Source organism: Rattus norvegicus, chromosome 5 (genome assembly GCF_036323735.1).
Source record: "Rattus norvegicus strain BN/NHsdMcwi chromosome 5, GRCr8, whole genome shotgun sequence".
NCBI lineage: Eukaryota > Metazoa > Chordata > Mammalia > Rodentia > Muridae > Rattus > Rattus norvegicus.
Window position 1 is genome coordinate 162,445,593 of NC_086023.1, and position 25,727 is coordinate 162,471,319.

Below are 25,727 nucleotides of genomic sequence, written 5' to 3' on the forward strand. Positions count from 1 at the left end.
CCCTGGAGCTTAACAGAAGCACAGTTGTGTGACCTCCTCTCAGCTCTGCCCCAGAGTCACCAAAGAACACACTTGTGTTACCCTCGGCCACCAAATTTGTTACAGTTCATTACGCAGGGAGAGGGAACTAATAAAACTTCACCAGGATGAATGAGAGATCCTACTCGAGGCTGGAGAAATGGCTCAGCAGTTAAGAGAACCAGCACCGGGGCTGGGGATTTAGCTCAGTGGTAGAGCGCTTACCTAGGAAGCGCAAGGCCTTGGGTTCGGTCCCCAGCTCCGAAAAAAAGAACCAAAAAAAAAAAAAAAAAAAAAAAAAAAGAGAACCAGCACCAGTTCCAGAGAACCCAGGTTCGACTCTCAAGCACTCACATGACAGCTCACGACTGTTTGGAATGCCAGTTTCAGGGATCCTGATCCCTCACACTGACATCTGTGCAGGTAAAAATGTCAATGCATATGAAATAAAGATGAATAAAATCTGTGTAAAAGAGAGAAAGAAAGATCTTACCCTTGGGCTGGAAAATATCAATAGTACGAAAGGTGCCCAAGATATGTAGAGGCTTAGACTATTGTAAGCAACTTAAGAGCAAAGCAGAGTTGATGCCCCCTCGATGTTGTCCAGAATGCAGCAGGAATTCTGTAGGCGACTCTGGTACTAGAAACCTAAATCAGAAGCTGAACTCTCTTGAAGCATCCATACTTGAATACAGCATTTGAGACCTGAACTTGGGTAAAATAGAACATGTATGTTCCTCCCAAACACTACTTATGCCTTCTCAGGCTTTTCCCACCATTCAGCCAGGGGCCTATCCCCAGATACAGTTAGAATCCTCCACAACCCCACCACCTGCTTGCCTCTCCCTCGACAGCTACAATCACTGGCTCCTGCTATTAAGGCAGATGTGACATCTGATTAGATTGCCCAGTGAGAGCAGGGCCATAACCCACGGCGGGTTTATACAACTGGACTCCTCCCATGCCTCCTCCTTGCAGTGCTCCTGCCTGGCCCACTCTGGGCTGGCCATAGCTGATACCTTCTTCTTCTTCACCACTTCCTGAGCCAGGTTCTCCTGCTATTTTCTCTTAGACAGATCCCTCCCTTAGACAGAGCTGGCGTGTTCTCTGAGATATTGTATGGTCTGAAGGTCCAGCTGGACAATTCTACTTGGATAACTGCAGACTGATCTTAGATAAGCCACCCCCAAGGTCAGGACACAGCTCAACAGAAACCACATAGGTCCAATCTGGGCTAAGCTGCCTGTACCAGGACCCCCAGCCTCAGAATTTCCCACTTTCCTTCTGTCCTGAGATGCATCAGATGCCAGTATGTGCAGACCTAGAAATGAATCACTTCTACTCAAGAAGTACTCTGGTCAGATATGAGTGGAAGCCACAGAAAGTTCCAGTAAGGGCTGTCTTAGTCCCAACAGAACTGCTCTCGAGCTGAGTAATGTGGCTGCCCTGCCTTGCTTGGACTCGGAGCCCTGCTGCCAGTGAGCCTCAATTGAGGAAGGGAACCTTCAATTAAAAGAAGCCATAGTCTCTTTCTGCACACCCATTCCCATATTGGTTCCCTTCCCTGTTTCTGGGATATCCCACGGAATTCTGCCTCCAGGCAGGATTTAATTGGTTCTGAAAGTCACTTTTCCACAGGAATCCAAGAAAGCTCTCTTGCTTTCTGCTGAAAACCAGGATCACCACAGATACCTACTGTGCAAGATGACAGGCATGCTTCATCAACGGGAGCCCATTAGCAGAGCAGCAAAGACTCATTCATGAGAATTCCCCTATGGGAACCTCAAAAAGTTAAGCCAAAGCCGGAGGAGGTAAATCAGACTGGAGCTGGGAAGACACTGGGGGAATTCTGAACCCATGGAATTTACCAGAAGGCACAGCCTTATACCATCCCAGGGAGCCTGCAAGAAAAGAATGGAACGGGAGGAAACTCTGTCTCTGGGCTTGCACCACCTGAGTCTGGGATAATATTATAAAAACAGGGCCCATCTCTATCCCAGAAAACATGCTTGTCACAAAGTGACAAAGGCTTAGGAAAAAGCAGAAGAAGTTGAAAAAAGAATTTGAAGTCCCAGACCCAAAAAGAAAAAAAAAAAAGTCTTTTTAAAGACAGGAACTTTCAATGCTCAGACTACCTTGGAACTTTTTCGAAAAATTAGATTCTATGTATTTTATGTGCCCGTGCACACATGTGTGCATTCTCGTGCATGAGCCACCTCCTACATGTGGAGATCAGAGAACAACCTAAGAGTTAGTTCTTATCTTCCATCATGTGAATCGTGATGTCAGACTTGTTGGCAAGTGCCTTCGTCTGCTGAGCTATCTTGCCGGTCATACCCTTAAACTTCTCATCGCCCTTGCCTCGGCCTTCCAAGTGCTGGATTCCGGACATGTAGTAGCTTTTTAAAGTAGGGTTTTTGTTTTGTTTTTTGGCAGGGAGGGGTGTGTGTGTGTGACTGTGTGACTGTGTGTGTGTATGTGTGTGTGACTGTGTGTGTGAATGTGTGTGTGACTGTGTGTGTGTGAGTGTGTGAATGTGTGTGTGAGTGTGTATGTGTGTGAGTGTGTGCGTGTGTGTGTGAGTGTGTGTGTATGTGTGTGAGTGTGTGAGTGTGTGTATGTGTGTGAGTGTGTGTGAGTGTGTGTATGTGTGTGAGTGTGTGAGTGTGTGTATGTGTGTGAGTGTGTGAGTGTGTATGTGTGTATGTGTGTGAGTGTGTGCGTGTGTGTGAGTGTGTATGTATGTGTGTGAGTGTGTGTGAGTGTGTGTATGTGTGTGTATGAGTGTGTGCGTGAGTGTGTGTGTATGTGTGTGTGTATGTATGTGTGTGAGTGTGTGTGTGAGTGTGTGTATGTGTGTGTATGAGTGTGTGCGTGAGTGTGTGTGTATGTGTGTGTGTATGTATGTGTGTGAGTGTGTGTGAGTGTGTGTATGTGTGTGTATGAGTGTGTGTGTGAGTGTGTGTGTGTGTGTGTGTATGCTTGCTTGGCTGATCTTTGTTTTTCTTTTTGCTTTGGAGACAGGGTCTCGGGGTTGGGGATTTAGCTCAGTGGTAGAGCGCTTACCTAGGAAGCGCAAGGCCCTGGGTTCGGTCCCCAGCTCCGGGAAAAAAAAAAAAGAGTTGGAGACAGGGTCTCTCTACATCGCCCTGGGTAATGTAGACCAGATTGACCCTGAACTCAGGGAGATCTACCACCTTCTGCCTACTGAGTTCTGGGACTAAAGCTGTGCACCACAACATCCAGCTTTAAGAAGGTTTGTTGTCATTATTTTCTTCTGTTCCGTCTTTAATAAGATTTCAAACCTGAACTGGAATGGAAAGGTGGACGAAGTCTTGAGGGACAAGAATAGAGACCCTTGCTGGACAGGCAGCCCCTCCCCCACAGACACTCCAAGCTCTGTCATGAAAGGCCCACAGACTTGAGGTTTGATGTTCAGCCTACAGTCATTGGGAAATGCAAATTAACGTAAGAAGGATACAGCCCATTCAAGACCACAAAATAGAGATTGATAAGATCGAGCGTTGGTTAGGGTGTGGGAAGCTGCCACTGGCTTACACTGTTGTGAGAAAAAAAGACATTGCCCTGCACACTGGAAGGCAGGTCATTTCATTCCAATGCACATCTGCTCCGTCAACCACCAGCATCCTCTTGACTCTTCTCTAGGAAAGAACCACTGTTTCTCCCCAGACAGCAAACACACACACACGCACACACGCGCACACACACACACACACACACACACACACACACACACACACACGAAACAATGTTGGGGCCACGTGGTGGCGCACGCCTTTACTCTCAGTATTTGGGAGGCAGAAGCTATCAGATGTGTCAGTTCAAGGCCAAACCGGTCTACACAATGAGTTCCAGGTTAACTGAGACTACCCTAGCTCACCAGGGATGTGAACGAGCAGACATGATCTCCAAGGCGTACTGTAGACACTGCTAAAGCCAAATAAAAACATCACAACTGGGTGGGATGGCACATGCCTGTAATATATGGAGCACTCACCAGCAGAAAGATGACTATACCCTTAATTACAGGGTGAGTTCAAGATCAGCCTGAGTTACACAGACCCTATCTTAAATCAAAACCACAGACAAACTGAGGGTGTAGATCAGTTGGTATAGTGCTTGCCCAGCATACCCAAGGCCCTGAGCTCAATCTCATATACTGCAGACATGGAAAACGGCAGTACATACGTGTTATCTAAGCAATCAGGAAGTGGAGAGAGAAGGGCCAGTTCAAGGTCATCCTTGGCTAGCAAGCTGGAGGCCAGCCTGAGCTACATGAGACCTTGTCAAAAAAAAAAAAAAAAAAAAAAAAAAAAGCCAGGCAGTGGGGTATATGACTTTAATCTCAGCACTCAGGAAACAGAGGCAAGCTGACTTCTATGAGTTCAAGGCCATCCTTCACTGAGTTCCAGGACAGTCACAGCTACACAGAGAAACCCTGTCCCAAAAAAGTTTAATTAATTAAAATAAAAAATAAATAAAGGAAAACCCCCTATATATTTCTATAAATGTGATCCAAATACAGATATGCTTTTATAGACCCCTGTAAATAGAGTATTAAAGCAAGAACATGGTTATAGGTTAGACGATATTGATGTAAAAACAATCAGCTGTATCATAGCATTTATCCTTTTCTTTTGGGGAGTTTACCCATATTGCCCCATATGGGTAGTATTAAGTACACTGCTTTAATTGTAAAAAATGTTTTCACAGGCCGGTGAGGTGGTTCTACGGGTAAAGGGGCTAGCTGCCTAACCTGATGACCTGAGTTCTATTCCTGGAACATACAGGGTCAAAGGAAAGAATCAACTCCCAAAGTTGTCCTGTAACCTACATACTCTGCTCTGCCCTGCTCTGATCAAAAATGTTTCCGCTTAGATGTAGGAGAAAAAAAAGAAGCCAAGCCTCCCTACTTTCACATCTCACTTTTCCCTTCATCTCCCAGGGTCCTTGTTGCTACAAACTCTTATCTTCCCCAGATGAGGGCTTCGGGTATGGGGGTGAGGTAGGATAGGGTGGTTCCTCTGCTCACTTCTGCCCTCTGCAGGGCAGGTGTTGCACTGCCTACCGGAGGTGGAAGGCACACCTTCCTACCATCTCTCTTCTCCCTTGTCTTCACACCACCGTAGCAGAGACACCTCAGGTCCACAAAAGCCTGCTGCTGTCCCTTGCCTCCCCTCCCCCAGCATTCAGTCATGCCTTTCTCCCCCATGTAGACCCTAGGTTCCATAGAGTAGCTTATCTGAGTGGCTTTTCAAAGTCCCCTATCCTTCCCACATCCTAATGCCTAGTGTGGCATTGGCCCCTAGAACTGTTCAGTTTTCCTAACTCATTGCCCAGACACATTTCTGGGGCTTCCAACCACAGAACCAGAGGTAGCACTGACTTGCTCCAGGGACAAAAGTCCACCACGTGCTTGCTCCAGGGCACCCAACCCACACCACGGGCTGGTCAGAACCTCAGCTTTGCCCTCATCTACTCCCTCCTCTCTTTCCTGAGCCCTTCCAGCCTATATCCGAATATCATCCTCCGGTCAAAATGACACACATAGGTTTCTCTATTCAGGACCCGCTCTGGGCCAGCAGTAAGGGAACAGAACGGCTTTCTCTTGCTCTGGGTTCAATTTACAGTGAATGAAGGAATGAACTGTTCCCAACTCTGAAGGGAGACACTCTATCTTTACCTTTCAGTCATCCACCCACCTAAGGAGACTTGTATATTTCAGTTGCCTCCTGTGTCCCCTCACTCCAGTTTGAGTAGGGGAATAAAATGAGAGGTTATACTGTCCTTTGCTCTAGCCACTGCTCCCACACACTGTCCGGAGCTACTGTCATTCCCTTACCTTTGGGAAGGCTTGAAGCATCCCCAGGAACAGCAACCCGGCTGCCTTGAGTAGGATGCTCATCTTGGCTTCCCGCGTCTCCAGCGCCTGGCCACCTGCCGGCACCCTGACTCTCCGTGGTGAAATCACTTCTAATGTGGCTGCGCCTTCCTCGCCTTCCTCGGTCTCAGCTCTAATCCTTCCCTCCCCCAACTCTCTTACCACCTGTGATGCAGCGATCTGCTTGCCTGTGAAGTCTAAGAGAGAAGGGGCCACCACATGCAGAGATGACTCAGGGCTAGCCACAGCGCACGCACGCACTCAGGGGGCTCCCCTTCGTTTTGAATGATCCGCCCCGGATTTGAAGAGGAACCGGGAAGCCGGCTCAGCTCTCAAGGTGCAGGACTCAGGAGTCTGAGAGGTACGGAGTCCTCAGGCCTCTAATCCCATTCTCCACCCCAAGGACTGGTGAAACTCTAAGCCCACATCATCAGGATTCTTTGGAAGGGACAGAGTGAGGATAGTTCCGAGAAAATGAGCCTTTCTTCATTGTAATATTTGCTGTAAAATAAAGCCGTGTGTGGGGAATGAATGGATGGGTGGACAGATGGGTGAAGGAGATGAGTTGATAGAGAACAAATGCACGGATGGATAGGGGGTGGATGGATCAATGTCTGAGTGGAAAGAGAACAAGTGGATTGGGATGTGGATGGATGGAAGGAAGCAGGAAGGATGGATGGAAGGGTGGGGTAGATGGATCGAGAACAAACGGGTGGTGAAGTGGAAGTGGACAGATGATAAATGGATGAGAGGATCACAGAATGAAGGGATGGGTGGATGGATGAAGAGAGATGGATGGATCTGTGAGCGGTTAAGTGGATGGGAGGGTGGGGGACGATTGAAGAGACTAGGAGTGGATATATGGATGGATGAGTGGGTAGATGATAGGAGGACTGATGAGATGAGGGGGATGGACGGATAATGGGTTAATGGGAAGATGGATGCATACAGCAGATGTATAAGTGGATGTCTGCAAGGCAGGGGGGTGGACTGACCAATGAAAGAACTATGTGTAGATTAGGGCATGTATTTATCAACCCACAGGTATCCCTGCCCTGCTTCAAATGTTTTGCCTGGAGAAGGTGGCTGGCACCCTGGAGCCTCATCTGAAGCCTGCCTTATCCTGTTCCCCAAGCTTCTGTTCCCACGTGGGGCTCCCCAACTCTTGATTATTTTCTGTGAACACCTGCAGCAACGGTCACTGCTGAGCACTGACTAGCAGGTGCAACTGCTTTTGTCTGGTTTTGTTTTGTTTGTTTGTTCTGTTTTGTTTTCAAACATAGAAACCAACACTGGGAAATAGGCAAGCTGTCTATGTGCTCTAAAGATGAGACAGCGGCTTCTCTCAAGCCCAGAATGATGCAAGGACCTTTTGACTCCCACACTTCAGTGTTAGGCCCCCACCCATTTGGTAGAGGTACCCACAGGACACCAGCTACCAGTTCCTATCAGTATTTTCCAAAGTCCCTACAAACTTTCTGTCCCCAACACAGGCCATATTCTACCTGGAAAATCTCCCCTTCCTGTGCCTCTTCTGAAGAGTCATTCCAGACCCTCTCCTCAATTGATGATGCAAGATCCAGCTATGAATGATGGGAGGCCAGGGAGGGGCAGAGGAACCTGGAGACCATGCTTCCCAGAATGCGGCAGCTGTTCACAACGAACTGGTGCAGGCTAAACACTCACAGAGTATAAAACTGTAGCATCCAAATAGCTTGCACCAGCTTAAACGAAATAAAAATTACACACTGTGAAAGTCCAACCTTCCTAGTAACCAAAGGCATGCAAATGAAAGCAATCTTTGTTAGTCTTCTGGGCCTTTAAGTCATTTGTGGGGTTTTTAATTTATTATAATAGTTATGGGGAAAGCGAGAGAAAACAACTTCATTCTCTGGTACTGACTAGTGGTACAACCTCTCTCAGAAAGCATCCTTGTCAGAAAGTCCTTGTTAGCAAAAGCAAGAGAACAAAATTTTTAGAAAGTTTACAACTCATTGCTTCATAATTTCACCAGCAAAACAGTGAAAATCGGCAGTCCAACTTGGAAATGAACAACCACAACAAAAAGACTATAAATTCATAAAAGTCTCCTTAAACTGTATCTATAAACGTCGGTGATACTCTGAGTCACAGTAGAAAATGGGTATGGAAGCTGAGATTCACCCGTTTTATGGAATATTACACATCCACTCAAAATGATAATACTGTGGATATAGACGTTTGTATTTCCCTATCATCCTCCCTCAACACAGGTAACTTCTGCTCCATACCTCCTCAGGCCTTTGTTCAACACAGACCCTAGCAGAGATTCACTATGGCTAGCGTGGGCAAAGGGTCTCACCCCTGGAGACTCTTATCCTTTTAAAATACTGACTATTTTAGTGTATGTACGTGTACATGTGACACACATGTGTGTGAATCTTCATGCACAGGTGCCACAGGGAACATGTGAAGTTCAGAGACAGCTGGACAGAATTGGCTCTCCCTTCCTACCTTGTTGTGAGGCAGGGTCTGTCTTGTTGACTCTGCTGCAGTATTGTGCACTCCAGGCTTGCTGGCCCAAGATCTCCCATGTTGCTGAAGAAGTGCTGAGATCTCAAATGTGTGCAGACAGTCCCTATGTCTTAGAATGAGAACTATAGGCAGATTTCCAGCAGTTAGAGAAAAGCCAGCGTTCCTCAGGATCTTGTGAAACAGTTCCATCTCCACTAAGAGTCATTTCTTTTTTTTTTTTTTTTTTTTCCGGAGCAGGGGACTGAACCCAGGGCTTTGCGCTTCCTAGGCAAGCGCTCTGCCACTGAGCCAAATCCCCAACCCCAAGAGTCATTTCTTATCTCTGGCAGAGGGACATGGGCTCCAGGGACATATACCTATGGTTGCATTCCAAATCTCACGCCAGTCTCTAGGCTCCCTTAGTCCCTCCTCACAGTGCTTGTTATTCATTTCTAAGTCCACAATAGTCTCCTCCCCCCAGCTAACATCCTTCTTATAATCTATGGGATTTGTCCACATCCATATCTTCTCCATCCCCTCCCACACTCACCTTTCACAGATCACCCTGGTCATGTCCAGTCTACTTCTTTTTCCTTCTACTCTCAAATTTCAGATGTCTCTGGATATTTTCTTCTACTCATAAACAAACAAACAAACAAACAAACAAACAAACAAACAACCCGTTCCCTTAACAATACCATGGAAAGGCCATTTCAGTGGCTTCTTTACTGCTCCCTGCCTCTCTGTACACTCAGGCATTCTTGCAAGTGCTTTCACCCAGTGAGCCACCTCACTAGCCCTGAATTCTTGATTTGGCAGTACAGACTATGGCCGGTGTTGTCTGTTTCCTCTATGCTAAGAGTTTATGGGGACCTGCAACTTAAATCCTTTCAGAAATGTCATGGAGATCCTACTTTGGAAGACATTTACATCACCCCAAGAGAAAAGCATCCAGAGCCTCTTCCACTGCCCTTCATAGCTCGTGTTCCCTCACATTCCTTCTAGATTCCCCTGAACCTTTGTTCCTGCTCACCACGCTCTATACTCAGACCCCAGGGCCATCATTCTAAGGGCGGCTCTGCATTGTAGGTTACCTACCACAAATACCTTTCGGCCAAAATGGCCACTTCCGCTGTTTTGTGTTTTAATTCTAGAGCTGATGTATCCATGTCATAACGTGCTGCTGCGTTTCTCCTCTTCCCTAGGATGCTGTGGGTTCTTGGAGAAACAGAGCGCTCAGGGGCACCGAGGGTCACATTTGTCAGGTGGCCATGGCAAGCAATGACTGTATCCTTCAGCCAGTGAGTGAGTGGGCTAAATCTGAGAGGTTAACGTCCTAGGGAAGTAGCTGCTCCTGGGACTCAGAACAGAGGCCCTGATGCCTTCAGCAGGTCCCAGGCAGTTCATGAACCCCTAAGCAGGTGTGAAAGTGCTTTGAACACCACGAGGGGAAGTCCCTAGCTTGAGAGCAGCAGCCCCTGTGTGGGGACTGCAGAGGCCTAAGCCTGCTGCAGAAGCCAAGTCCCCAGGCTTACCCGAGGCTGGAATCCAATCGTATGAGTCACTAGTCTTATAACATTGTGTTGGTCAGATCTCCAGAGCAAGGACAGGGCAATAGGCATGTTGGGACGCTTTCGAAGGGAGCAGGAGTTGTGTTACTTAAAGGATGCTGAGCAAGATGCCAGTCCTGACTAGGCTCAGGAAATTCAGGGACTTCCCCAGTACCTGGGAACCCCAACCCCAAATGGCCCCAAAATACCCTCAGCAGAAAGATTGCTTCTGCCTAGGGCAGCAGCAGGCAGGTAGGCGTCTGAAAGTTGGAGCAAAGACTGTGCACCTTTCTCTTCAGTGCGACCCAGAATTTCTCTCCTTTCCTTTCCTTTCCTTTCCTTTCCTTTCCTTTCCTTTCCTTTCCTTTCCTTTCCTTTCCTTTCCTTTCCTTTCCTTTCCTTTCCTTCCCTTCCCTTCCCTTCCCTTCCCTTCCCTTCCCTTCCCTTCTTTTCCTTTTCTTTCCTTTTGAAATAGGGTCTCAGATGCCCCAAGATGGCCTTAAATTCACTATGGAGCTAAGGATGACCTCGGCAATGTTGGAACTACATGCATGTATCACCACACCCAGTTTTTACTCCATGAGCGCTAGGCAAGCAGCCTACCATGTGAGCTATAGCGTCCTACCAGCGATTTTCCTTGAGAACCTTGATAAAGCAGGGCTCTCCATTAGGTGGCTTCCCGGGATCATGCCCAGTCTCTCTCCTAGCTGGGTCCCAGACAGCTGTGCCGTATATAGGGTTACATCAAACCCAAGACCTGATATCATTTAGTGCCCCCTAAGGTCCACGTGTTAGCAGCTTAGTCTCCAGTGTGGCAGTGTGGAAGCTGCTGATGGACTCTTGAAGAGATGGGGCCAAGCCAGAGGTCCTTAGGCCTTTGGGGAACTTACCCTCAGGGAAAAAAAATTGTGCCCCTAGTGTCTCTGGATTGCTCTCCTGAGTTTTTTGTTTGTTTGTATTTTCTTTTTCTTTGTTTGTTTGTTTGTTTTGTTTTCAGACAGGGTCTCATGTAACTCAGGATGGTTTTGAACTTGCTCTACAGACAAGGACGGCCAGTTGTTTCTTTTATGGGTGCCCAAAGGAAGGTTCAGAGTTGCTAAGTAACTTTCCTGAGTCCACACAGGGGTGCACAAAGATTTGGTTCAAGCCTTGTCTTTCTCTCGTTATCCTCTCTTAAGAGCACATGAGGAGGAGACTTTCTTGGCTTCCATGGCTGTGGGCCCACCGCTTCTCCCGGGGTGTATCGTGTGTGTGCTACCACTGCCTCCTCTTTTATGTGCCTAAACCCATGGGAAGCATTCACGGCTTAGCACTTTGTGCTGGAGAGCAATGTGGGAGTGTTTGCTAAGAGTGGGTGGGGGTGGAGGGAAGGAGGCGGGGGTAGTGGCTCTGGCTTGAGGTTCCTTCCTTTTGGGATTTCAGTTAAAGGTCAGACAGAGTGACTGAAGGATGGATCCCCTAGCTGCACTCATAGCTGTGGGCAGGTCCTAGCACCTCAGAGTTACTGAGTTTTGGCCGTCTCCCAGGGAAATGACTGCAACTAAGCAAGGCAGAAACCACCATGTCTATGACCTAGCTTCAGAAGTCTTCCAGTGCAGGTTCCAGAACATTCTGTTGTTACACAGGCCTCAGTGTAGAGGGGACTATATCCAGATTCCCGTTTCTTCCTCTGTCTAGCATGTAGTGTTACCCACTTGGCAGCTAGCTCACAGTTATTATAGGATATGGGCTCACCATGCGTTTAACGTGTCACTGTGTGGTTCCTTTTGAGACAGTCTTGAAGCCAGGCATTTGGTATACTCCTTTAGTCCCAGCACTAGCAAGGCTGAAGCAGGTGGATCTCTGAGTTTGAGGCCAACTTGGTCTACAGAGTGAGTTCTAGGACAGCCGGGGCTACACAGAGAAACCCTGTCTTAAAAACAACAACACTAATAATAACAATAACAACAGCAACAACAATAATAACAATAACAATAATGATAATAATAATAATAATAATAAGTTTAAAAAATAAGAGTCTCAAATAGCCCAGAGTAGCCTCAAACTCATTATATAGCCAAGGATAACCTTCTACTACTCATGGTCCTCCCACCCCTACTTCCTGAGTGCTAAGATTACAGATATGTACCACCATACTTACGTGGTTTAGGACACTTTTGGAAATCTGAGGGAAGAAATAGAAAGGGCATTGATCTCTTTCGTCTCCCAAGTCTGAGTCCTTGGTGAGGTGGCAGCACTTAGGTCTCACCACTCTGGAGCAGAGCCTGGACCTCCCCTTCTTGTAGGATATATGATCCAAGATACTTGCTTCTCCATCAAGGTGTGACTCGAAGGGGGCATTGGGCACTGTGGGCCTGTAGGAGAGAACCAGAGGCCTCGTGCTCTTTCCTGGACCCTCAGGGTTGTCAGGTGGGTGATCACTTCCTGTCCCTCTGGTCAGGTCAGCCTGCTGGTCACATGTTTCCTAAGGGATACTTCCTTTGGCCTCTGGCACCAAGTTTAGGCTTCAGTCTCAGAGGTTTAAAAGATGCCAGGGAGGGTCTGGAGACTTAGTGGGGCCCAAGTTGGCAAGAGTCATATGACTCCCTGTCTTGGGTGTTACCACCCTAGTGTCTAAAATTAAGGCTGGGAGTCAGTGATCCTAAAGTCCCTTGAAGAGAGGTGGGAAGAACAGGCAAGATGGCTCAAGGTAAAGGTCCTGGCTGCCGAGCCTGAAAACTTGAGTTGGACCCCAAAACTCACATGGTAGATGGAACCCAGTCACAAATGCACCATGACACGCACATGCACATATACACATGCATATAATAAATAAGTGTTAAACGTTAGGCATCCTGAGCTCACTGAAGCCACTGTGAATGGAAGTGAGTCATTTAGGCTTTCAGGAAACCCAGCATGGTCCACTATTAATCATGGACTCAGAGGCACTGAGCATAATAAGGAAACAGAACCAACAGTCAGTATCGTCAGTTTAATCATGAGATGCCCACAGAAATGTTTCTATGGGCGTGACCCTGTGGGGTGTTGGGACCCTGTGCATCTGGACCTGAGGAGTGTGTGGTATGATCTTAGCTTAAAAAGGAAGATTACCTCTCACAGGACCTTTCTTTCCTCTTCTGTGAAGTGGTGCCCCTTCCGAGACTTAGAAGAAACAAGGTCTGGGTCTGCTGGTTTCTTGAGAGGAAAAGAAACTACCAGAACATTGATATTTGCCTATCTTGTTCCATGCCTGGCAAATGTAGGTGTTTGGAAAAATGAGTGGAATGTGAGCCTGAGCACATGTTTAGTATGCTTGACATCCTGGGTTTAATGCTCAGCAGTACATGATGATACAGACACACACACACACACACACACACACACACACACACACACACATGTATATGCATATATATATGTGCATGCATATACTCGAGACACATGTAACAGAACACACACACATATGCATAGAACAAATAAATCCCATATGCTTACAAAGTATGCACAGTAAGCTTGCAAAGAGAAAACTGTTTTCAACTCTGGGAATATAGATACTTTGTGAAGTGACTTAACCAGCCTATCCAGAGCTACAGTGCATACCCAGAGCTGGGGCTCCAGGGTGAAACTTACCCTGTCTAGGATGGTTGCTGTGACATAAACACACACACACACACACACACACACACACACACACACACACACACACACACACACACTGTCATGCACATGTCACTAGTTGCCATGGAATTCCCAGGACCCTCTGTTGTACAGGAACTTCTCTGAGGAAATCCACCTCCCTACCATTCATCTGTATTCCCCTAGGCGAATGCCTGAGTCTCACAAGAAGCAGCCTGTATCTGAGGGACTCCAAGGTAAATCACATTTTACTTCTTTGAATTTTCCAGAAACTAGTATCCTTGGCTCTTGTGAAGGTCAATGTTCCAGAAGCTGGAGGAAGGGCTGGTGAATTTAGGCTCCACCTACTGGCCTGCCCCATTAGTCACTGCTTCTGGTCAGGGTCCTGAAGGTCTGTTATATGTAAATCATTTCTGGAGAAACCACTTGCTAAGTCACTGGCAAGTGTCAGGCCTCACATGGGCTGTTTTCTCAGAAGAACGCTGGAGAATGGGGCCAAAAGATTGTGAGTTAAGCACAGCCCGACTGCTGTTTCCAGCTTAGGGCATGACAACAAAGACCTCCGCTGCCCACTTCAGCCAAACAAGCCCCTTTGTGGGAGCAGCCTTTCACATTTGTCTGGTTGTTTTAAAAAACAAAATCTCAAACATTCAATCTTACCAATCAAGACTCAAGAGGCAGATGCCCGCTAGCTCAGAGAGGCAGAGAAAGCACCCAGCTGATCTTCCTACTCAGCAGTTTGAATGTCCTGAGCAGTTTGTAGTGAGAAGTTGATCTTTGGGTGGTATTTGTCAACTCAAGTGGCAATCCTGGCTATGGAGAACATAGCAGAAACCCCAAAGACATTCACTGTTTGAACAGAACCTGGCATAGGGCGGTTTTGCTTAGTGATAGAATTACTACAGTCCAGATAGATTCATCATTGTGGGGCCTTGTCAGCTTCTTGGAAACCTAACAGGTTACTGTTAGGAATGGTAGAAAACATTTGAAATGCCATGTTCAGCAGATCTCAGAAAGGTTTGAGGACAATAATGTATTAAGTACATCCAAGGCATACAAACTTGGTTTGCAGCTACCTGCTTCAGACTCCAACCAGAAAACACATACAGGAAGCTAGAGGAAGCTTATTTGTAGACTTACTTAGTATTCTGTATGACTGCTAGCATCGTGACAGAAAGTTTAAATTACACAATGATCTTACAGATTTTGAAATAATACTTATATCTTAAGAAAAGTTTTAAAGAGTCAAATGAAAGGCCAACAGTATGAGACTAGTGGTCATAGAGTAGTCCATTATTCTGTTTTCCTCTCTCCCATACCAAGTGGTTCTTCTGATAGGAGACAGAGATTGTGGAATTTCCTTTAATAAGCATGCATGGGTTTAGAGAAGGAGAGAGTCACACTCGAATCCCCAAAACACCTTTAATGTTTAATTAAATTAGGACCACATAAAGACCATTTCCTACTTATGTCTGTAGAGGCAAAAGAGACAAGACAGAGTTGGGCGATAACACTTGGCTAATTTACTCTTTTTTCTTAGGACATTTTTTTTTCTTGACGACCCATCCTTTTTCTTCAGATCTTTCATGTGTTCAGTGGTTTCTAGATTTGTCAATTGGATGCTTTTATTCTCCTGGAAAGATAAAAACAGAACCCTGCCCTAGTTCTAACTCCAGAGATTTCCCTTTTTGGCAGGTTATGTCTTTCCTAGGGAAAAATGTTTTTTTTTGGCAAAAGAAAAAGGATTACCTTTTAATTTAAAAATTTGAAACTAAATATGTCTAGTTGATAAATATACCTATATTCCTCTATATATATTCAATATAAAGAAATATATAATATGTAGTACATAATATATATGGGGAACATATATATTTTTCAAGGTTTAAGTGTATTTATTTTTATACCACGATGGACATTCATTTTGAATTCAGCCTACCTTTCGCAAGGGGCTTTTAAATTTAAATCACTATAATTGCTATATGCTTGCTTCTGCCTCCTAAGTACTGGCATCAAAGATGTGAACCACCATCACATTGTTCACTATAACTCCAGAATCTAGAAATCAACTAAGTGTTACATTACAGTATTGAAGGTACCAAGACTCTGATACCTCATATGAGCCTGTGTATAAGCAGACTTTCCTAGGTCAGGGAGATGGTTTAACATTTTGTTGGACCAATGATGTCTAAGACGCTATTATTGGTGACCTAGAATCTCTGGATGGTGAACATCATGTTAGGGTCATTGCCAGACGCATAAATGTAGAGTCCCCAAGTTTCCCTGTATCCCATATATTATGCATACCTTTTTAAAAAAATCTTAACTTGAATCTTTTCCCAGTTTTCAGAATGGATCTCATTTGTAATTGAATGTGATTATCCTTGTCAGTTACCCAAGGAGCTAATGTTTCATAGCCCCATATAGCATAAAAATACGCATTTTGTCCCCCAACAGTCAGGGTCTCCATTTGAGGGACAGGCATATATCTGAAGGGTGGCTAAACTGTTTTCAGTACCCTGGATTCCATTTTCGAAAGTCCCAGAGAATGAGGGAACATAGATGTTTGCAGTCTTTGAGCACCTAGTCCGTTTTGGCCCAAATAATTTACGTAAGTCAGAGGTGAGGGATTGTTTGTTTTTATTTCTTTATTTATCTGCATCTCAAACGCTGCTCCCCTCCCAGAGTCCCTAATCCCATCTTCCCTACCCTTCTCCTCTGAGAGGGTGGGGCCATCTGGGTATCTCCCCACCCTGGAGCATCAAGTCCCTGACAAATTAAGTGCAACCTCTCCCACTGAGGCCAGACAAGACAGCAATGGAGACTGAGCTGCGTGTCTGCTACAGAAAGCCAGGGGCCTCCGTCCAGCCTCTGTATGTTCTTTGGTTGGTAGCTCAGTCTCCAAGTGGCCAACCATGATGTTCTTCCTTCAGGTTCTCTCTTGAAGGAGGTTGAGGGGGGTGGGAGAGTGTCAGCAAGAGGCAAGACTTGGTCTTGTGAGATATTTAGGGTTTCCTTTTCTGTACAGGGTTTACCTGTCTTAAGTCTAAGTTACTTTGCAGTGGTAGCTGACCTGTCTGAGTTCCTGTAAGGCCTGAAACTACAGTCTCTGGCATTTAGCACCTTAAAGTAAAACAACAGGGGATTAAGTAAAAGGATTTATTGCTGGTGCTCCTTTCTCTGGTGAGTGAGCCAGAAACATCTCTGGGTAAGTTGGTTAACTCTTTGTGAACCAGAGAGGAAAGAAAGGCAAATAATTAAGATGCTTTATATAGGAAGATCTGTACAGACACATATACATTCAAACATTCATACACCCACAGTACAGCTGGGCCCAACTGACTGTCATAAACGACTCTGCAAGAATTAATGCATGCTTACATATATACACATATACCTACACACATACATATAGATAGACAGACATACACATTTAGATAGATGGATGGAAGGATGGATGGAAGGATGAATGGATGGATGGATGGGGTAAAGTTCCCCAAGCCAAACCATTCAACCGACTACTTTTATTTCTTTTTTTCTGGTCTTTATATACCTTCTCAGAAAAAAGTTCTATAGAGAATTATCTCAGAGGTAAAATGTTATATAAAATGGGAGTTACAGAAGAATGTTGATATTAAAATCAAAGCATTGTTTCATTATAATGTACTCATATAAGTTCAAAGCAACAGTTTCCACATGGCCTTGCCTTATCGTTGTGCATACCCCTCTATGACTTTATCCCTGTACTGAAATGTTTTTCCTTTAACACAAATTTGTCCCAACTCTATTTCTATTTTTAGTGTAGTGATAAGTACACTGTATTTCTTATTATGCAGCCTTTCCTTACTATTATGAAGAGTGGGCACATTTTATTCTTGATTCTAACTTTATCACATCCTTCTAGCAACTAAAATCATCTCAAAAAACTTTCTTCCTAAAATTACTTGAATCAAATCAGGAATTATATAGAATCATTATGTATTTATCTGTAGAGTATCACTACAAGACTGTACATCTTGTAGGTCTGTAGAAATCTGCTCAAAAGGTGGATCAACACCTAGTGAGTGTTACATATTTAATAATAACAGGAAAAGCATATTAATAGCAGGAATCTTTCCTCAGATGTGATCTCCTTGGCCTTACCTAAAGAAGCAAATCCATCGTAGATTTACAGTCCATGGCAGAACCACCTCAGGAAGATCACCTGCTAGTTTTTAGCTTGGTGTCTGAAGACTCCCAGGAATTCATGTTAATTGACTCTGTTGGTCTTACTGTGGGGTTCCCATTCCCTTCAGGACCTTCAATCCTTCCCCCAACTTTCCCATGAGAGTTCCTCCCTCCCTCCAATGTTTGGCTGTGGGTATCTGCATCTGTTTCAGTCTGCTGTTAGGTAGTAGAGTCTGTCAGAGGACAGTTGTGCTAGAATCCTGTCTACAAGCATAACAGTATCATTAATAATGTCAGGGATTGCTAGTCTGTGCCTCCACTGGGCAGAACATCTTGTATGCTCTTTCCCCACTCCGTAGTCTGCAGGTCTCCCAGGAGATCTGGTGTATCCAGAGACACAGGCAAGAATCCTGCCCAAATAACCACCCCAGCTGGGACCCCCATGGAGTTCATGATACAACTCACTGATAAGTGGATATTAACCAAAAAGTTCAGAATACCCATGATACAACTCACAGATCATAGGAAGCTTAACAAGAAGGAAACCCCAAATGTAGATACCTTAAACACACCTAGAAAGGGAACAAAATAATTATGGCAGGGAGAGGGAGGGAGGGAACTGGGTGAGAGAGGGGAGGGGTGCGAGGAAAGGAGGGGCAGTATCAGGTATGGGGAGAGACAGGAGGAATGTCCAGAGGGCCAGAAGAATTAATTGAAATATGCTGCAGTAGAAGTTAGGGGGCAGGAAGAACCTCTATAAAGGATGTGAGAGGCTACCAGGACTCAAAAGGGATGACATTAGCCAAAATACCCAACCGTGGGGAAATGGAACCTGAAGAGACTACCTCTAGTAGATAGACATGGCCCCCAGATGAGGCAGGGGACCACCTACTAATCTTCAAAATTTTTAACTCAAAGTTGTTCTTGTCTAAAGGAAATGTAGAAACAAAAATGGAGCAGAGACTGAAAGAAAGGCCACTCAGTGACCGTCCCAACTTTAGATCAATCCCATGTGCACACACTAAATCCTGACACTATTATTGAGGCCATGTTGTGTATGCAGACAAGAGCCTGGCCTGGCTGTCCTCTGCGAGGTTCTACCAACAACTGACTGAGACAAATGCAGGTACTTATAGCCAACCATTGAGTTGAGGTCAGTGAGCAATATGGATGAGTTTGAGAAAGGACTTGAAAGAGCTGAAGGGGATGGCAACTCCATAGGAAGAACAACAGTGTCAACTAATCCAGACCCCTCAGAGCTCTCAGAGACTAAACCAAAAACCAAGGAGCATACATGGGCAGGTTCATGGACACATGTATAGGAGAGTACTACCTTGTATGGCCTCAGTGGGAAAGGATGCACTTAATCCTGTGGAAACTTGATGCCCCAGAGAAGAGGAATGCTGATGGGGGTGAGGTAAGAGTGAGTGCCCAGGTGGTGGAAGGAGGGAGGTCTGGGAAGTGGGGCAACTTTTGGAATATGAATAAATAAAATAATAGAAAAAGGAAAAAAATAATGTCAGGGATTGGTTCTTGCCTGTGGGATTGGTTTCATGTTGGGCTGATAATTGGTTGGCCATTCATTCAGTCTAAAGAGGACAAATTTTGGGTCAAATGTTTTATGGGTGGGTTGGTGTCCTTATCACTCCACTGGGGATCCTGTCCCACTGTTAGACATCTTGGCTAAGGACACCTGCTAGAGGAGGTCTTTTCAGGTTCCATGGCCCCACTGTTAGATATCTGGGCTAAGGTCACCTGCATTGATTTCTGGTAACATCCCCAACCAGGTCTCTGGGACTTCCTAGAGATTCCCCCTTCCATTCCACCAACCTCCAGCAGCTGCAGATCTCCATTCATTCTCCTGGCCTCTCTCCCCTGTCTCCCTCACGCCTGATCCTGCTGCCCCATTCCCCTCCCCTCCCCTCTCCCACCTGGTTCTCTTCATCTGCCTCCTATGACTATTTTGTTTCCCCTTCTAAGATTGATTCAAGGATCATTGCTTAGGCCTTCCTTCTTGTTTAACTTCTTTGAATCTGTGGGGTATGATGAGTAATCTGTACTTTATGGCTAATATCCACTTATCAGTACATGCCCTTTTGGGACTGGGTTACCTCACACTGAATGTAGAACTATTCCCAGTCTTTGAGAAAACACCAAATTGATTTCCAAAGTAGTTGTACAAATTTACACTCCCACAGGCAATGGAGGATCGTTCCACTTGCTCCTTCTCAGCATGTGCTGTCCCTTGAGTTTTTGAGCCATATTGACTGGTGTCAGATGGATCCTTAGAGTTGTTTTGATTTGCATTTCTCTGATGACTAAGGACTTTGAACATTTCTTTAAGAGCCTCCAAGCCATTCGAGAATCTTCTCCTTAGCTCTGTGTCCCAGTTTTCAATTGGGTTATTTGGGTTGTTGATGTGTAACTTCTTGAGTTCTTTATAAATTTTGGATATTAGCCTTCTGGTGGATGTAGTGTTGGTGAGGATTCTTTTCCAATCTACAGGCTTCCATTTTGTCCTATTGACGGTGTTCTTTGCTTTAGAGAAGCTCTTCAGTTTCCTGAGGTCCCTTTTATCAATTCTTGGTCTTAGAGCCTGAGCCACAGGGATTCTGTTCAGAAAATTGTCTCCTGTATCTATGCATGCAAGGCTATTTCCAACTTGTAGGAGTCTGTTCCCTTGGAGGCTCCAGAAATCAAACTCATATAATCAAGCTTTGTGACAGGTGTCTTTACCTGATGAAACACACGAATGTACCTCAAACTCGTACAGTCTAAGTAGTAGGTCAGCGATCGATGTGATGCAGCAAGCACCTTAAAGTTAGGAGGCTCAGGCAGGAGCACTGCTTTGTAGTTTAAAGCAGGCTTGAGCTACACAATATAGTCCAGGCTAACTTGGCTTCAGCGTGAGACTCTGTTTCAAAATTACGAACAAATAAAAGCAGGCCTGGTGGCATACCACCGTTTATCCCAGCACTCGGGAGTCAGGGGCAAGCAAATCTCTGAGGTGGAGGACCATCTGGTCACCAGAAGGAGTTGCAGAATAGCTAGGGATACACAGAGAAAACCTGTCTCTAAAAAAAAAAAAAAGAAACAAACAAACAAAAAACAAACAAACAAAAACCCCCCAAAAAACAACAACAACAAAAAAAAGCAAGAAAAATGGAAACAAGAGGATCAAAAAAAAAAAGAGATTAGGTGCTGAAGAGATGGCTCAGTGGTCAAGAAAACTTGTTTCTATTGCAGAGGACCTAGGTTGCATCTAAATATGTACACAGTACCTTATAACCCACCTATAACTCCAGTTCTAGGGGGGGCTGATGTCCTCTTTTGACTTCTATAGGCCTCAGGCACACACATGGTACATATACTTGCATGTAGGCAAAAGACTCACACACATACATTAGAGTAAAAAAAAAAAAAAAAAAAAAACCCCAAACAAAAACCCTGCCTGGCCTACACAAGATCCTGTCTCAAAAGAACACAAAATAGTAAGTAAGTAAGTAAGTAAATAAATAAATAAATAAATAAATAAATAAATAAATAAATAAAGTAAGTAAGTAAGTAAGTAAGTAAGTAAGTAAGTAAGTAGACTAGGTTTACTACTCTCTCAGTAGAGTTGAATAATTTTTTCCTTATTTTTATTTGTTTGTTTGTTTGTTTGTTTGTTTATCTAGACAATGGGACCGCCTGCATGTGGAGGTCAGAAAACAACTTGTAGAAGACAGTTCTTGCCTTCTATTATGTGGGTTCAGGAAAATCAAACTCAGACAATCAGACTTGTTAGCAATAACCCTTGCCCATGGAGCTGTGCAGATAGCCCTAAAACAAAGTTTTCAAATGTTGCCTGAAGTCTTTTATTTTGAGACACAATCTTCTCTCCCTGTGTAGCCCTGTGTGTGCCACGGTGTCTTGCTCAAATGCTATCAAGACCCTGACTCAAATAAAAACCTTCCCTTGTCACCCCCTCCTTCCCAGTAGTACTACATTGCCACAGGCTCACGAAAAGGGACAGAGACCAAGTCTGCCTTTTATGATGTTTCTTTTAGTAAATTGTCGGGGTATTTAATCTCACCAAGAAGCTAGCTTTAGAAGTGGGGCTGTTCACCATCACCACCACCATTCCAGACTCTAGCATGTTTGTCTGAAAGTGTCACCAAGAATCCTTGTTTGGGAATGGGCCAGTCTCTGGAATGGAGTGGAAGAGAAGAGAAAGACCCCCCAAGAGGGAAACCATGATCCCTTGAGAAGAGTTAGAAGGACAGCCATCGCCAACATGTTACTACTGTTACCATCCAGTGATGGGAAAGTGCCGGCAGAGGGAGAGAGAAGCTGGAAGGTCAGGAGTGGGATGCTTAGGTGTGGAGGAAAACCTCCATTAGAAATTTCAGCTGATTGTCTCAACTTGCCCAGTTGGCTTCTATGAGATGTCGTGAGACCCCAGTTGGTTATGTCACATCTCTGTTACTATTTATTCTGTTACTCATAAGCCTCACCCAGGGGCCCCCAACTCTGCCCAGGACTCTCTCTACTGGGAACTCCAGCTGGCTGCCTCAGAGGGGCTTCCCCAGTAAATTTATGCAGGTTGTGTTTCAAGAGCCTGATCTAGTGATGTTTTGCTGTCAATCTATCACCAGTTGCTATATATTCCCTTTGGATTTTTTTCCCTTTCCTTGAGACAGTCTTTCTGTGACACTCGCTATGTAGACCAGGTTGGCTTTAATTTCACAGAGATCCCCCTGCCTCCTAAGCGCTGGGATTAAAGGCATGTGCTACCTCACCTGGGTTTATAATTTTTAATCATTCTTCCTACACTATTTAAAGTCACTCATTCAAAACTGTGGCCAGTGTAGACTATACTTCGAACAGTAGATGTAAGTGGGTGGTCAAGTTAAGGAGCCCTACGAAGCACGACAGAAAGATGTGAGATCTGCGACTAGGGCTCCAACCATGGGTGTGTTGAGCAGATCAGGAAGGGGTCAACACTGCTGAAAACACAAATCCCTGAAAGAAGTAGATATGTGGCTGTTCCTCGGACCCATCGTCCCTGCTGTCACTATACCAGGCATGAGGTATTTGACAGGTATTTGAGGCCTGTTCACCCATGAGGGGCTCTCTCAGAAAATCCCTTGAAGGTTTCCCCAGTCAATATCAGTAAGTAGCCAGGTAGGGACAGTGCCAACCAGGACTCCTTTCCTTTCGAACAGAGGGGTTGTGGCTTAAAGAACTGCTCTAGTCTGAGGCTGCCAGGCATGAAATCCTCAAGCTATGGGGAAAACAAGGTGTTAACCCAACCTGACTCAGGCTTCAGCTGGATCTGAGGCTTGTGATGTCTAGTATTAGAAAGACTGAGAAAAAGTCATTTGACACCTTAACTCCCAACAACTCATTGTGTTGTAGATTAGTATCCAAAGGCCTTTCAGGGCCCTCAGGGATCAGGATGGGAGGGAGGTTCTATTCTTTCCTCCACCTGACTGACCCAGATCTTGAGCTACCACAGCAGCCCCTTGGGCACCAGCAGCCTCTTTGTATTTACCTATGGCTCTTGATCTGATGGATGCCTCCTGCAAATCACCATCAGGGAGCAAAGACTTGAACACAGGGATCCAGACTCCACTACATAAAGAGGTGACAGGGACTCCAGGGCCTATTTGGCTGTGGCTGCAGCTTTCTGGGATGCTATGTAAACAATTGTGCAGCGAACACTCAGCACCCAGTATCCCAAATGCCAGAGGTAGACGCTAGGGATGTAGCTCAGTTGGTAGAGTGCCTACTGAGCATGTGTGAAGTCCTGGGGTTTCCCCCTAGGACAGTTACTCACAGTTTTTGGGGAAGAAGAGGGGAAGGGAGAAGGACGGGAAGTTTAAGGTCATCTTCAGCGACAAAGGGACTTCAAGGCTAGACCAGGACACATGACATCCCACTGTCAAAGCAAAACCCAACTATCTGATATAGCTTCTCTGCCCTTAACACGCAGACAGTTTGTCTAAGGAGCCATGGTCAAAAGAACTAAAAATAAATAAATAAAAAATGGTGGAGTGTGTGGAGCAGAGGGGCATACAGGTATGAAGTGGTCAGGAAACTAGAGGTAGGGCATGTCCTATTGTGGGTGAAGTTCAGGGTTTCATGGCTTTCTTATATTATGTGACCAGAAAGACTGCCCTGAGAAAGTGGCTTCTTGAATCGGGAGAAAGAGCTTAGCAGTCAGAGAGGGTGCAAGCCCTGAGGTAGGAGGTAGCTTCTACTGAGGCTTGGAGGGTGATGGATATGAGAGGAGAAAGAGAGGACTGAGAAGGGGTAGAAGGTGCATGGGATCTTCTATCTGCTAAGAGACCACTTTGGACTGTGTACTTCTCCAGGGGGTCATTTGAGGTCACGAGTATGTTGAATGTAGATGTGGGGAAGGGCAGATTGGATTTCTCTATGACATTGGTGAGTAGGAAATAATCTTTCCCACCAGGCAGGGCCAATGAGAGAAGGAACTGCAATCTGGACCAAGTTCGGGGTAGAACTGAGATCGTTGGTTGGTGGTTGAATGTGAAAAGAAGGAAGAAGTGAAATAGTGTGCATGGGCTGGGCTTCTGAAGAGCTGGGGAAGGCGGCCGTCCAGAAAGGCAGCAGATAACTGTGAGGACGGCCCATTCTAACTGTGGGGACTGTGACCACGGAGGGCTTCTCTGAAGAGGATGTTTCCTGAGACCTGAATAAAGAAGAAGCAGAAGGGGATGCTGCAAACACCTTACGGAAGGCTTTCAGGGGACTTTCAGCAACCCAGGGGACCCCATGTTGAAGACAAGGGGAATGAGCCCCAAAGGAGGCCAAAAGTGGGCAAAGCCAGTTCAGGCTGCTGACTCAGCTCTGAGAAGAAAAAGGGTTCAGCCTGTGAGCAACCCAATCAGATTGAGAAACGCTGGGTGAGAAATAGCACTGGGTGAGTCATCTCATGACTGCTGTTCCAGGCCTTTCTTGCAGCTCACTGGGCATTCATTCTACCTAGGAGAGGGGCCCATATCTCCAAATGACCAGATCAGACCTCAGGGTCCCTATATGGGGTGTGTCCCATTGCACTGACTCAGGTAGCGTTTCCTTGTCTCAGCTGGTCCCCCTGTCCTTCCCCGTGACTCTGGTAAAAAATAAACAGCACACAAAGACTCAATTTGTGTCAGAAAAATCACTGAATAATTGGAAGTATCCAGGCGTGTAGAAGAGAAAAGGGGGGCAGCTTTTGTGGTTCCGGCTGTGGGAGGAGTTCACTGTAATGCTTGTTTAGCATGCAGGAATCCCAGAGTTTGATCACCTGCACCTCAGAAAACCCAGTGTGGTAGCCTAAGCCTAGAAACCTAGCACTTAGGGATGTGAGGCAGGAGGATCAGAAGTTCAAGATTAACCTCAGCGAGATAGTGAGCCTGAAGTCAGCCAGGGCTGCTTGAGAAATCTTATCAAAAATGGGAGTAGGCAGGCACCATCTTTAATCTCAGCTCTGGGGAGGTAGAGGAAGGTAGATCTCTGTGAGTTCAAGGCCAACCTGGTTTACATAGAGAGTTTCAGACCAACCAAGGCTACACCACATGAGATCCTATCAATCAATCAATCAATCAATCAATCAATCAATCAATCAATGTTGCATAGCTGCAAGCTCAGCTCTGAGGCAGTAGAGTTGTGCTAGGACTTCCTTTGTAGAACAGACTGGCTTTGAATTTACAGACGGGATATCCCCTCTCTTCTGATTCCATCCCGATTTATAGGTGTGCGTCACAATGCCTAGCTTAATCTCCCCAGTGTCTCCTTTTCTCTCCTAGTTCTTTAAGCCTGTAGGATGCTGTGTGGCTCTTAACCTTGCAGATGCTGAGCGCCTAAGATAGGAGTCCCCAGTCTCACAAAGGGAAACTGGGAAGTCTATCCAAACTCTACTCTGAGAAAACACTCCAGAGTCTCATCCACCCCAGAGGAGGATGCCTGCCTGTGCCAGGCAGATGAAAATG

At 45.5% G+C, this 25,727-nt stretch overlaps 2 protein-coding genes across 2 annotated transcripts in view; one reads left to right on the forward strand and one right to left on the reverse strand.

Annotated features, from left to right (window-relative positions):
- Tnfrsf8 (TNF receptor superfamily member 8) overlaps positions 1–6,028 on the reverse strand; it is a 45,234-nt gene extending 39,206 nt beyond the window's left edge. Inside the window, exon 1 of the mRNA NM_019135.2 lies at positions 5,882–6,028. Within this exon, the coding sequence (NP_062008.2) occupies positions 5,882–5,944 (63 nt within the window). The 5' untranslated portion in view covers positions 5,945–6,028. The remainder of the gene's footprint in view (positions 1–5,881) is intronic.
- Positions 1–25,727, forward strand: part of LOC103692519 (60S ribosomal protein L9 pseudogene) — a 1,198,372-nt gene that overhangs the window by 830,847 nt on the left and 341,798 nt on the right. The window lies entirely within an intron of this gene.